General features: G+C 45.4%; 1 protein-coding gene across 1 annotated transcript; it reads left to right on the top strand.

The window, feature by feature from the left end:
• The first annotated feature begins 1,744 nt into the window (after positions 1–1,744).
• LOC125431504 (spondin-2-like) lies at positions 1,745–13,701 on the top strand. The gene is made up of 7 exons (XM_048494356.1): positions 1,745–1,761; positions 3,208–3,270; positions 5,211–5,437; positions 5,709–5,932; positions 6,355–6,546; positions 11,650–11,824; positions 13,037–13,701. The coding sequence occupies exons 3-7, from the start codon at positions 5,218–5,220 to the stop codon at positions 13,213–13,215; spliced, it is 990 nt and encodes a 329-aa protein (XP_048350313.1). The 5' UTR covers positions 1,745–1,761; positions 3,208–3,270; positions 5,211–5,217; the 3' UTR covers positions 13,216–13,701.
• The last annotated feature ends 866 nt before the right edge of the window (positions 13,702–14,567 follow it).

The following is a 14,567-nucleotide window of genomic DNA, read 5'->3' as shown; positions in this document are numbered from 1 at the left end:
ACGGTTCACTCTACCCCTAGAACAAAGAATAAGAGAGCTGGGAACCTTTCACACTTGATAAGTGGCTGCTCTTCCTGGTTCCAAGGCTGCAGATAGTGAGAGCCTGATAACTGGACACCTGTAGAAGAAAGCCTCACAGTTCCTTTTCAAATGCCCACCACCCCAACTGTCAGGCTCAGACCTGACAACAACAAACTGAACATGAGTCAGCAGTGTGATGCAGCAGCCAAGAAAGCCAATGTGATTCTGAGCTGCTGCATCAACAGGAGAATAGTGTCTAAATCGAGAGATGTAATCATACCACTCTATTCTGCATTGGTCAGACCTCCCTTGGAAAACTGTGTGCAGTTCTGGGCACTGCAATTCACAAAGGATATTGACAAGCTCGAACAGATCCAGAGGAGGGGGACGAAAATGGAAAAGGTCTGAAATCCATGCCCCAGGAGGAGCGACTAAGGGACCTTGGTATGTTTAGCCTGAAAAAGTGAAGGTTAAGGGGTGAAATGATAGCCATGTTTGAAGGGAGCAAGCCTGTTTTCTGCTATTCCAGAGACTTTCACACAGTACCAAAAACCACTGATAAGGCACCTGGTGAGGCAATGCAATGCAAAGCAATCCAATCCACAGTCTTCCAAGGCTCCCATCCCACTTTCAAGGCACAGCCTGACAGCAGGTGGGAGAGGCTTGGGGGAGCAGCAGAGGTCTCCCGGGGTTGGGAGAGGGCAGGTGAGGGAGGCTTGGGGAAGCTTCAGGTGGGAGAGGGTGAGCAGAAGAGGCTTCATTTTGGGGGAGTGGAAGATGGTGGGTAGGGGAATGTGGGGTTTCTGTTGGGCCCTGTGAAGCTCAGCAACTTCTTGCCGATTTCCCACAGCATTCAGCAATGGGTAGGGTGCTGGCAGGCCCAGCAGGGAGGTTGGTGGGAAGGCGGGTGGGGGATTGTTTGGAAGTGAGTGCACTTCATGAGTTCTGCACGCTTATTGGCTGGAAGTGTGTTGTCGACTCACGTTCAATTCCTTAGGCAATTACGTTTAAGGATAACATTCTCAAAATTCCTGTTGTACGGTATGCATTTCAGTTAGAGGGTGCTGTGAGGTTCCATCTTATCTCCCATGGACATCTTCACCAAACTGTTGGGAGAGGTCCTCTAGAGCCTAGGAATAGTGTTGACAATATGCAGAAAACAAATAGCCCGCCCCCTGCCATCCATCTAATTACAGGGAAGCAGTTATGTTTGTGGGCAGTAAAACAAACAGAAACCTCATCTGGGTAAGATGGAAATGCCCTTGGTCAGAGGTAAAACTGATCTGGGATTCTGTCTACAGTCACTTTTGGCTAAGAGCCCTCTCCTAAAGGATCAAGTTCGCACTCCTGGAACTGTCAATATTGCTTCAGAGGCAGATGATGATGTATCCAGAAGTGCATTTTACCAGCCCTGGATCGTTTACTAAGTGAGGATGTTCCTGGGGGGAATAGCTGACTTGGCCACAGATACAGATGCCTTGGAAGCATTGAGTGCATTAATAATGCATTCCATGTAATGCTGCTGGAAACATCAAGAACAAGGCATGGCTGCAAGGAACTCGACTGAGGTCTGCTGAGGAGACCATGCAATGCCAGGGGGATGACTAATGCACTGGCTCCAGATCAAATGACTGATGTTGACCTCTACAGCCCTCAACAGGGAATGCCTCCACCCAGCTGAGCTGCCCATTCAAGAATCTCTGGTGCTTTGCTCTGCATTTCTACATGAACAGAGGTGAGGTTAGTACAGCCAGGGTTTCTCCGCTGTATCCTCCATACTTTGAAATTATCTACCCCAGGAGATGTTGTTTCCCTTTAACTCCTGGCTTTCCTGAGACTTATTAAGAACTTCTATTTTCCAAAGCATTTTCCTGTTTGAATTTGTCTTAAATTTGTACTGGATTATACTATTGTTTTTTGTCTTCTTCATTATTGCTTCATAACTATTCCAAGTGTGTAGTGTTGTTGGTCGCTGGCTAAAAGTTCTTTATTAAAATAGTTTGAAAATGTTTTTAATTTTTAGGTTGTAAACCATCTTGAGGGCTATTTTAATAGAAATAAATTAGACCGTTTTGTGAGTGAAGTTACTTTTGTCTGTAGAAACTCCAACAATTTGTTCAGGAGAATCCCTAAGATGAGATGTAAACTATTTCTTGATATTATAAACAAGCACAAATGGATAGTCCCAAATCTAAAATATTCAACACATGGTTTGGATGTTCTAAGAATAAAAGAACAAATTGGGGGAGGGGGGAGGGTTTGTATGAATATCTTTGTATAAAGATATTTATATTTCATTCAGAAGGTGCCACATCAAACCATCTGTGCTTTTAGCAAATGAACAACCTTTGGAGGGAAGAGGTATATTTATTAGCTTCTGCTACATGTTCAAGTTCCAAGTGTCTAGTTATTTTTCAGTTCTGAAATATCCTGAGCCTGGATCTGTGGGTGGAAGGAGTTTAGATGAACTTAGTTAGATGAACTAGCTCTGAGTGACTACCGTATGCATTCCAAGTCACTGGGAAAAATATTAGTAGAGATAGATAATAGTCTAGAGATTCTATTCTATACATTTTTCTTACTACTTTAATCCAAATCTCAGTGTTACAGAAATGTCCCAGACCCACTGTGTCCAACAAACCCTTATGTCCCATTTCTCTCTGCATACCATCGTTTTCCTGAAACTATTTTTTTCCTTGCAAAAGTTGTATTTTCCTTTCGGCGTTTTTGTTTTCATTTCCTAGCTCAGACATATACATCTGGGAGCACTGGAAGGGAGTGCTTTCAGCGACTGCTTAGAAAAGCCATCTGTCAGACAATAAAACTTACCAAAAATATGCTTCTCATAAAAAAGCACTGAATGAGAAAGGTTTTTGGGTTGGACGCAGTTCCTTCTTAGCTTAGGAGCATGAAAACAAGAATTGCACCATCATCAGAAACCTTGAACCGACTGCTATAAGGTCTCTTAGTTAGGCTTCCTTAAAAGTCACCTTTTGTCTAGTCAGCATCACAGTTTTAACAGTTTTATTTAATGCAATTGGCATGACTGATTCTCATAAGCAAAAAAAGGCAACGGCACAAGGCGCTCGGCTTACTTGGAGCTTCCTAAGGATGCCGTCGAGGTTGGACTGAAAGGACCTCCTGCGGGCATAAACAGCAAGACTCCTGCCCTCCTCTCTCTTGCAGAACGGCTCGGCTGTGAGAAAAAGCCCGTGCTCCTTGGTTATAAGCACTTCAGAGGAAACAGCGGTGAGTAATTATAAATTACAAACATATGATATACTGATTAGTATGGCATTTTTAAATGCACATTTGTGAATGCTCAAATGCACTGTAAAATAATGCTAAAAACTGCAGTTTGAAATAACAGTCTTGAAGTCTGCGTTTCTATTATTTTGATGTGTTGCAATATTTCTCTAAGTCCTATATTATGAAATGGCCGCGAAGTATTAAATTTGCAATTCTCGAAATCGACTTTCAGTGCTAAGCCAGGAAACGTCTTTTGCAAACTGAAATGGAAAGAAATTATATCTCTAGGCAAAATAGCCCATTATTTAGTCTTCAAAAACATAAGTATGCCATTATGTTTTGCACCAAAACATTTACTGACATAATTAGGCTAATGTGCAATTCTAATAAGACTGAAAACAGAGTACGAAATGGATTTCAAAAATCATACACATTGTCAGAAGCTTGTTTTCTTGTCTTTTTAATCTGAAACACTTGACTGGAAATTGCAAATTTAAATGATCCTGCATGAAAACTTACCTAAAGCCAGTGGTGGGATCCAAAATTTTTAGTAACAGGTTCCCATGGTGGTGGGATTCAAACTGTGGCGTAAAAGCATGCCAATGGGGAGCTGGGCAAGAACCGCAGCTGACGGGGGCATAGCCGGGCATTCTGAGTAGCGGGGCATTCCTGGGCGGGGCTGTGGCAAGGACGCAGCCGCTGCGCCGGTCCTTGGGCGGGAAACGAATGCACGCAGGCGCAAGCTGCCACGCACGCCGGTGCACCTCCTGCTAGACTGCTTCAAGTTCTAAGCGCTACTGCTGAGAGGAGGGGCATAACTAAGGCAAAAATCACGTGGCAAAATCACTCATTAGTAACCCCCTCTCAGCACACACAAATAATTAGTAACCTACTCTGGGGAACCTGTGAGAACCTGCTGGATCCCACCTCTGCCTAAAGCCTAATAATTATGTTCCTAAAAGTGGCAAGGAATGTTTTCAGTGTACTATCTTGATGTTCAGAATACCTAATTAAGCATTCATTTTTGTAACATACAGGTGGATTCCGCACAGCACATTTATTACGAATTTCAGTCATTATAAATGAACCAGTTTTCTTTTTGTCCATTCACACGTGTGCTGTTCATGTGTTCAGGAAACGATCTGAGCTCCTGGAAACAATTTGTGTTGCTCTTGTGCCTTCGCACAGAAACACTTTTAAAAAAACGTTTGTGTCAACACATGTGTAGGTGTGAAGACTTACAGGAATGAACCCTCGCAGCCATGCCGATTTCCCCTGCAATCTGATTGGCTGCACCTGCTTCGCATGTTCAACACCCAAAATATAAAAGAGAGAAAAGGGGACTGTGTTGCAATGGCCAAGCAATAAGGAATGCGTTACTGTAGATCTATGGCCCCTTCCGCACATGCAGAATAATGCACTTTCAATTCACTTTCAATGCACTTTGCAGCTGGATTTTACTGTGCGGGATAGCAAAATCCACTTGCAAACAATTATGAAAGTGGACTGAAAGCGCATTGTTCTGCATGTGCGGAAGGGGCCTAGCTTGCTGCCATGAGGAGAAAACGTGCTTGGGGGCTTGTGCAATGTTGGGCAAGCTGCAACTTCTCGACATGGCAGATGGCGGCAGACATAAACATAAAAGGGTGGAAGGTTGGAAGGAAGGTGGGAATCGGCCAGCAGCCAGGAAGAATAAAGCATCTTCTGCCTGTTGTATTTGCATGGGAGCGCCTTCAAACCTAGGATTTTGCAAAAAGTTAGCTAGTTTAGCGATTTTTGAAAAACCCGGGTTGAGAGGAATATAACGGGCTTAAATCGTTTTTGGGGGAGAGACCTGTGTGAAATTCTTCCCCAAAATGCTATTTATAATGTCCTGAAGACATCATTTGTGCAGTGCGGAATCCACCACAGAGGCTAACGTGATTCTTCTTCACCACTAGCCAGGAAATGGAAAACTTAGTCCTCTCCAGCTCCTGCAAAGTCACTGTGACTCTCCTTTTAACCATTCTGGGCTGTGCCAGTTGTCTGCCTCTTGACGATGATTCAGTTTGCACAGCAGAAGAACTTGCAAAGTACAGCATCATCTTCACAGGGAAATGGAGCCAAGTTGCTTTCCCTAAACAGTACCCACTGTATAGGCCTCCAGCACAGTGGTCACCACTTTTGGGTTAGTAGCTCTTACACAGCCCCTCCAACCTCTTTCCTGTAATCAAATTTCACCCAAAGTGTTAGAACTGAGAGTCAGAACGTGTAGTATCTGCCTGCATCTTCCTTCAGCTTCTGTTTTCAATTCACGGCAGCTGGAGTAAACAGGAGACCCTGCAGTTCTAGACCTAGACAGTTTCCCTTCAACAAGAAAGGGAAGAAACAGCATTTATTAAATTGTTAAGCAAATTCAAAACAGACTTTCAGATATTGCCGTGTTTTCCCTTACCCAGGCGTGGCCCACAGTTCTGACTACAACATGTGGAAAATGAACGAGTTTGTCAGCAATGGTATGCGTGACTTTGCTGAAAGAGGCGAAACATGGACCTTAATGAAGGAAATACAAGCAGCTGGAGAAAAAATCCAAAGTGTTCATGGAATCTTCTCTGCTCCTGCCATTTCCTCTGGTACAGGTCAAACCTCCACAGATTTTGAAGTGCATTCAAGACATCCCCTTGTAAGTAGGGGACCACACAGTGGTCTGTTGTGTGCAAGAGTGGATGCATTTGTAAACAGTGTATATTCTTTTCTTTTTTAAATCCCTTCCTATAAAGTATGCCCCTCTCAAGCGGGCTCACAAGAGATTAAGAACAATTTAACAGAAAGATGTAACAGTGAATTAAACAAATGAATCAAACAAGCAGCTAACAATCAGCTCTAGCAAAATATAGTCTATTATTTGGAAAACAGTGGCTCATCAAAACGAGCAGCGTTTGAAATATCTTTTTTAGATGCTGCCAGATTTAAAGCAGGCTATTTTCTCACAGGGTGACTCTCCCACTGACTTGTTTACGTCAAGATTTGTGACAGAATAATCAAACCAGGCAAAGCTATGCCTGAACATCTCTTTGAAACAAGGTTTTGCTTAAAAATCCCTAGGTTTCTTTTGCAGTAAGAATTGTGCCCAGCCCAGACTGGTTTGTGGGTATTGACGGCTTAAACCTGTGTGACAACAATCACTGGAAAGAGCAAGTATCAGTGGAACTCTCCCCACATGACGCTGGGACTGACAGTGGCTTCACTTTTTCCTCCCCCAACTTTGCTACTATCCCGCAGGAGCCTGTGACAGAGGTAAGTCCCAGTAAGGTTCTTGTACAACAGTCAATAATTGAGACTCTAGGACCGTGGTGGCGAACCTTTGGCACTCCAGATGTTATGGACTACAATTCCCATCAGCCCCTGCGTCCCGCCTGTACTAGCTCTTTATTCTGTGCTGAATTTCCCCTATTGTATCTTCTGATCCATTTCCCCTAGTTGGGCACTGTTTTTCTCTTGGGAAAAAACTGAGGCAAAGAAGGTGTTCAGTAGCTGTGTCTTTTCTCTGTCCCCTGTAGAATTTCACCATCTTCTCCATGCAGTGACTGTAGCAGAGGCGTAGCTAGACCAGAGTGCGCCCAGTGCACACTCTTGCTTTTTCGCCCCCCCCCCCGCGTCCCCTGCCCCCCCACGGCATCCTTCCTGCGGAATCCCACCCCACTTACTTTTAGGAAAGGAGCAGGCTGGAGAAGAAGGCCGGAAGCCTGCCTGCGTTGCCTGGGCCTGGTGGGAACTACATTTCCCAGGAGCCCCTGGGAAATGTAGTTCCCACCAGGCCCAGGCAACGCAGGCAGGCTTCTGGCCTGCTCCAATCTTAAAAGTAAGTGGGGTAATGCACCACAGGGGGGCATGGCGTTGCGGGGGGTGGGGGAGGGACGCAGGGGAGAGGGGGAGAAGGGGACGGGGATTTTTCTGCCCCCCCACGTGACTAGAAATGGTGTGCCCAGTGCGTCGCGCACTCCCCTGTCCCCTGGTGGCTTCGCCACTGGACTCTATCATATCCTTTTTCTTCCTTTTGCTGTGGACATAACAAAAAAGCCCCTTTTATTGTTTTTAACATCTCTTGCAAATATGAGCTCATTGTGAGCTTTAGCTTTTCTGACTTTCTCCTTACGTGTCTTGGCTATTCGTTTGAATTCGTTTGAATTCCCCCTTTCCATTTCTTGTACAAGTCCCTTTTATATCTTAGCTCACTTGAGAGTTCTTTAGACATCCATCCTGGTTTCTTTAGAAACCTCCCATTTTTTTCTCCTCATTGGAACTGTTTGAAATTGTGCCTTCAAGATCTCATTTTTAAGAAACACCCATCCATGTTGTACTCCCTTGTTTTTTAATATTCTTAACCAGGGGATCAGACCCAGTGGTTTCTTAAGTTTACTGAAATTAAAGTCTAGAACACATGTCCGACTAGACTTGGCATCCCCTTTCCATTGTATAACGAACTCCAGGAGGACATGGTCACTTCCACCTAAGGACCTACCACTTCCACCTCATTAATCAGGTTATCATTATTGGTTAGGGGCAGATTTAAACTAGCCGATCCTCTTTTTACCTCGTCCGCCTTCTGGACCATGAAATTGTCTGCAAGGCAAGTGAGGAAATTGTTGGAGCTGGTAGTCTTGGCAGAGTTTGACTCCCAGCAAATATCTGGATAATTTAAATCTCCCATTACTACTATTTCTCTTCTTTGTGGAAGTTTGGTCATCTGTTCCAGAAAGGTATTATCCTAACTGTTGTTTTCCTCCCCCTTAATTTTTACCCAGATGCTCTCAACCTGGTATCCAGGATTTAAGCCATGTCTCTTCAGTTGCATTTTATTCCACTTGCTACTGCTGAAAATGTGTCATTCCTAGGGGTGGTGGGATGTTAACCATGATGCAGAAGAACAACCCACCCCCTTTTTTTCTTTTGCGCAAGCCCTCCAGTGTTCCTGCATGGTTACATTTTGAAGTGGCAGAAAAAATGTTGGGCAGCCCCATCCATGAGCCAGGCACCTGGCTGTGGTGCCATGGCTGTGCCCAGCTGCCGTCTCCAAAAGAGGCTTCCTGGTGGCATGAGGAAGTAAAAAAAGACTCCCCGCTGACAAGGAACCTCTGTGGGGCTGAACATATTCCAAAGGGCTGTGTAAGTCCAAACTGGCTGACGGTGGCAAAAATTGGTGAATGGCCAAGAGGAAGTCGACTAATGTCGCCTCCTCCCCCAACCAAGCCCCCAAATTGCCCCTGATGTGCTGGTGGAGCTGGCAGGAGTGCTAGAATGCTGGCGCAGCATCCTGCACTGATGCCAGTGCCGCAGGAGGCCAACAGCAGCTGCACACCAGCAATTGCGCTCCTGTGCTGGGGCAAGTGCCCCAGGGAGGGCATTTCTTCCAGGGCTTCCACTGCTGGATTCAGCCTCCACCCTATGGATGGGGCTCTCAGTCCATTTCTATTATTGAGAATTGCCAACTTAAAATGGAAACCAAAACAACTCCTGATGCAGGTTCCAGGAACACAAACACATAGCTCATCCTTCCCGTGCTCAAAGAACCACATTTTCGAGCCAAATTTGATCTGCAGTAATGCACAATCATTAGTGCAGTAGTCCCCAATTATATGCAGCAATTACTTCTAGTACTTTTTTCAGTTGTTCCCAGCTTCAAAATTGCTCTTGCTGAAAATGTTACGTTGGTAGTTTGATGTGAAATTGACAAAGCTGATCCAATTGACCATGTTAGTTTGTCTCTCTGCCTCAATGTTAATATTGTTCTATGTGAAATTGATGAAGCTGACCCAGTCTACCATAAAGCTCAGGAAAGTTGAGAGGCCCGTTTCTCCTGCAATGATGCCAATTGATTTACAAACGCAATAAAAGTGCTGTTGATGCTGGCTTTCTGCTTTTCATACGTGGAGTCCTGCAGAAGTAAATAGGTTGGAAAAACTTTCAGCGGCTAGTGTGACCCGGGCTTCAGCATTCTGAGCCTGTGTGGGTCACTTGTCCAATTGCCTGGGTTGGACAAACTGTACCCAAGCAGGAGCCCAGGCTGAAGGCGTGAATCACTGGCAGGAGGGAGGTTTCGAAAGCTGAGTCTTCTCTCTGAAAGGTGATGCAATTGCTATGCTACTCAGATTTAGATTTATTGCACCTTTAGGCCAACAGAATGCTGTGCTATTCTCTGAATCCCAAGGAATTCACCACATTGATGCTTATAACAAGCAATTTTGAGAATCAAACCCAACAATATTCCACAAACAATAAACCCAACAAACCCAACAATTCAGCACCGCCGGGGCATGCATGGGGCCCATGTGGCTTCCTTCTCTCCGGAGATTCCATGAATCTTCTCTTCCTTATAAGGGATGGTGATGGATTGCTTCAGAGGCTACCAAGAGCACAGGGAGGTTGTGCCTGCATTATATGTGTGAACAGGAGCTTTATCTCCTCTTACCCAGGAGGCACTGGGAACTTGAATAACCAGGGAGAGAAGTCCTGCACTGTTCATTCCCTTCCTTGTTCCCCGCAGTGTTGCTGGAAATGAAGGAAAGCATTCTTGTCCACCCTTGTCAGCACATTTCTAGGCACTGCTGTCTTTCTTTTTATAGGGTGGAGAATGAATTGTGCATAGGAAAAGGAGATATTTTGTCATCTCCCAGAGGAGAAGGAGCAGGCATCTGCATCAATAGCTGTTACACTGTTCAGACATGTGGTTAATTTCCCCCCATACAAAGCAGCTTCAAGAATTTCCTTCCTAAGGGTTTTCAGCGGTTTTTTCCCTGACCTTCCCCCTTCTTATTATGCAGGCTCAGAAAGCTAGGATCTCTGGAAGTTCTGATAAAGTCTTTGAGGACCAGGCCAATTCCCCCCCTTCTGTCCCCCATCTGCCTCACACCCCCAGCTTTCTGCTGGCTATGTATTGCTGAAGGCTTTCATGGCTGGAATCACTGGGGAGTGGTAGGGTATGGCCGTGTTCCAGTAGCATTTTCTCTGAAGATGCCAGCCACAGATGAAGGTAAAACGTCAGGAGAAAATGCTACTGGAACACGGCCATACAGCCCGGAAACCCAAGGATGTAGATAAGGGGTTTTTTTTCTTGGGTTCAACCCCCCATTACATGTCTGAATCTCCGCCCCCGTTTGTTTTTTGTATTTTTAAGTGTGTTTTTTTCATTTTTGGCCTACAGGGGGTGTGGTTTTTAAGCTAGCAGCCCCAAAATTTAAGGGTTTTGTTGGGAGACTCTCCTGATGATACCACCCAGGTTTGGTGAGGTTTGGTCCAGGGGGTCCAAAGTTATGGACTCCCAAAGGGGTGCCTCCCTCCCACATTGTTTCCAATGGGAGTTAATAGGAGATGGGGACTACACATTTGAGGGTCCATAAATTTGGACCCCTGAACCAAACTTCACTAAACCTGGGTGGTATCATCAGGAGAGTCTCCTAAAGATACCCTAAAGAAAGTTTGGTGCTTCTAGCTTAATAATTGAACCCCTGACAGCAGACACCCTCCAAATTTCCCCAGATTTTCCTTTTAAATCCACCCCCTTAGGCATGGCTTTAAAGAGAGAATCTGAGGTCCCCAGTTTAAACATTTAAAGTGATGCTGTTTAAGGGTGGGGGATAATCCACCCACAAACAGCATCACTTTCAATGTTGCTTTAACTGGGGACCCGAGATTCTCCCTTTAAGGGGGATTTAAAAGGAGAATCTGGGCTCCCTAGTCTAAACACCATTGAAAATGATGCTGTTTGGGGGTGGATTCCAGCATCATAGCGGCCGCCCATGGCGTGCAAAACTCAGATTTTTCACCGGGCTCCATTTTCCCTAGCTATGCCTCTGCCTGGAGGTGAGGGCAGAAGGGACTGACAGCTGCTGGCTGGTAACCCAGCTGGTGGGGGGGGTGGGGCGGGGCGGGGAGTCTGCCGTCCCTGGCCTCGAGGAGCTGCTTTTATAAGCACTGAGGGGCGGGGGGCTTGGGGAGGCGTGGCCCATAAAAATCTATACCTATGTCACTGCAGAAACCCCACCACACCCCAGCTGTCTTGTGGCTGACTATTCTCTAGGCCCTGCTTCCCACCACAACTGGCCCATCTCTTGCTGGCTTCTCCTGCACCGGGGTCATTGCATTCACATGCAATTACTATTAGCAAAGTACTGATCGCGACCTAGTGTGGCAAAATCAAAGTTTTAAGCAACTGAGTGGCATTTTGTGTTCTGGATCCATTTGTTGCCAAAACCTCAGGGCAGGATCTTCGGAAGTGATGAATCAACCATCACCACCATCACGTCTAGCAAATATTTCAACCGAATCTTCTATCAGTAACTGGTGGGTTGCTCACAGGTAAATGATGCCCCGTTAATATCTGCTGTGTGTTTTAATTTCCAGATCACTTGTTCTTCTCCAAGTCATCCAGCAAACTCATTTTATTATCCCAAGCTTAAAAATCTACCATCTATCGCCCGAGTAAACATTATAAAACTCAAAAGAAGCAAACTGGGGTTTCCAATTCCTCAGTCCAATATGACTGCAATAGATAATGAAATAGGAGATACAGTCTCAGGTAAGTGCTTAATGATTTTGATAAAACAGAATATTTTGTTTCTGACAACAGCAGTAACAGCAATTGGCCATGCTGGCAGGGGCTGATGGGAATTGTAGTCCATGAACATCTGGAGAGTCGCAGGTTGCAGACCCCTGATCCAGAAGGACTGGAGAAGTCCAAGTCAGCATGCCTGTTCTGCTAATAATAACCTTGGCCCGGGGTCTCTCTCAGCTGCACCTTCCTCCCAGTGTAGGAGAACCTACCTCAGGGGAAGTTAAAATGGACAACCCCACACTAGGTTCCTTGGAATAAATTTAACAGATAGCTACAACAAGGAGCAAAGCAAAAATCCTGAAATATTGCATATGACAACTCAGAGACCAAGTAGCTGTGAGTAACAAGCTTACTTGGGGGGAAATCTTCTGGTAATGAAACCATCCCACACATGCTTAAAGGCTCTCACCCCAGGATAAGGGCACGGAATACACATTAACCCCATCAGAGAGCAGCTGGGAGATGATGCACACAGGAAAAAGTCAAAACGAAGGAAGGCAGAGCTCTGTTCTCTGCCTTGCCTTTTCTAAATACTCTAAGCCGTGTGGGGAGGGTGGCATATATGTCAAAACAAACAAACAAACAAACAAACTGTCCTGGCCTCTCCCATAAAGAACAATGTATGGTGTAGTGGTTAAGAGTAGTGCAGAGGCGTATAGCCTATGGGGACATGGGGTCACCCATGTCCCCGGGCACAGGTCTTTTGGTCACGGTGCCCCCCACATAACCAAAAGGGGTGCACCCCAGCTGCATGCCACTGAGCCCCACCCCATCCCCACCTCCATGCAGGCCGGCTCAGCAGCAACCTGCAGAGGGTGGGGAGGCTCGGTGGAGGGAGGCCGTCGTGCCCACCTGGGCCACCCACTGCCACTGAGTCCTGCCCCCAGACCTCCATGCATGCCAGCTTTTGCCCTCCCCAGGTCCTGCTGGTCTGCATGGAGGCCGGGGGTGAGGTTTGTCCTGCATGGAGGCCAGAGAGCGGGGCTTGGCAGGGTGAACGCAGGGGTGGGGGGATATGGGGGCGCCCAGAGAAGGGGTTGTCTCCAGGTGTCATTTTCCCCTGATACCCCCCTGGAGCAGTGGACTCTAAGGGAAGAGTAGGAGTTTGTATGGTGCTTTGAGATTTTTTGCAGGAGAAAAAGAGAGGTAGAAATCCAAACACTTCTTCTATTGCAGAAACTCCTCTGGACTGTGAAACATCGCTCTGGTCTTCCTGGGGCCTTTGCAAAGGCATGTGTGGACATTTGGGGCTGAAAAGCAGAACACGCTACATACATCTGCATCCTGCCAATAATGGAACGCCCTGTCCCAACCTGAATGAAGAAACAGAATGTGAGCCAGACAATTGTGTCTGATGTGCTCTCTATTAGAGCATTAGTTAGATAATTTAAATGGCAGACTTCCATACTTAATCTATTTTATGCCTGTGAATATGCTTAAGAGGTTAAATAGCTGTAATATTTTGTTGAAAATATTTGACACTGAATTTAGTTTGCTCTACCAGTAAAATTATCTTTTACTGAGAACACTGCAGCACCCCCTAGTGGTAGAAAATTTGACAGACTTTGTAGTTTGGTTTTCATTCATGTATGACTTCAAGAATTACCCTGGGTGATTTTGGAAGGTATGTCTATTTACTGTGTTTCTCTTAATTATTTTGCTATAATTTATTGAATGATGGTGTTTTCTTCATGATCATAATTAACACAGAAGAATGTAAAAAAAATAGTAGATTTGTAGTATGATGTTCAACATAATGATGCGAAGTATGCTTTTTAGAGAGATCCGTGTGCAAAACAAGAAAGGTTTTTTTCCACAAGAATAAAAACAATGTCTGTTTAGTTGGGGGTAAGTTTCACTGAAGTCAGTGTTGACATTTCCAGGTATTTTGAGCAGGGAACCACACAGTACCTCGCAGTGAACTGGGGGGACACCAAGCAAAGGGGCTGTGTGTGTGTGTGTGGTGGTGGTGGGGGGAACCTGTATGGTCTGCAGGTGGCCCAGCTCCAGGTGCACATTCCGCTGAAGGGACAAGCAAGGGCCTCTTACTAGAGATCTAAGGGCAGCAGCACAGATGGAGAACCTGGAAACTAACAGGGAAATATGCTACAGAACTGCCTCGTCTCTTTCTTTCCTTGCTGAGAAGTGTATTTTAGTAATCCAGAATATTTCAGCAGCATAAGAATGTTTAGCAAAACAGGCCCAAGGACTTCTAACTCTGGGGGATTTTCCTATTTGGCTTGCAGTTTATCAAGCTTGTCCCAAACAGGATTGTTCCACACACACTGGGCACAAATGGCTAGGAAGGGCCTTAGCTCCTAACCAGTCCTATATAAGACATATTAGGACAGCGTTTACCTCCTGCCTGCATTTCTTCAGGGCTGGATAAAAGTCAGATCCAGATTATTTTAAATGACTCTTCATGAGCTCATATGCTTTTTAAACAGAAACACAATAAAACAACCATCCTAGTGTAGAATCATAGAATCAAGAATCATAAAGTTGGAAGAGACCACAAGGGCCATAAAGTCCAACCCCTACCATGCAGGAACACACAGTCAAAGCACTCCCAATATATATTCATCCAGCCTCTGTTTAAAAACTCTGTTTAAAAAAAGGAGACTCCACCACTCTCTGAGGCAATGAATTCCACTGTCGAACAGCCCTGACTGTCAGGAAGTTCTTCCTAATGTTTAGGTGGAATCTC

Source organism: Sphaerodactylus townsendi, linkage group LG04 (genome assembly GCF_021028975.2).
Source record: "Sphaerodactylus townsendi isolate TG3544 linkage group LG04, MPM_Stown_v2.3, whole genome shotgun sequence".
In the NCBI taxonomy this organism is placed as follows: domain Eukaryota; kingdom Metazoa; phylum Chordata; class Lepidosauria; order Squamata; family Sphaerodactylidae; genus Sphaerodactylus; species Sphaerodactylus townsendi.
The sequence above is the reverse complement of the archived record's forward strand: the minus strand, read 5'-3'. Positions and strand labels throughout refer to the sequence as shown.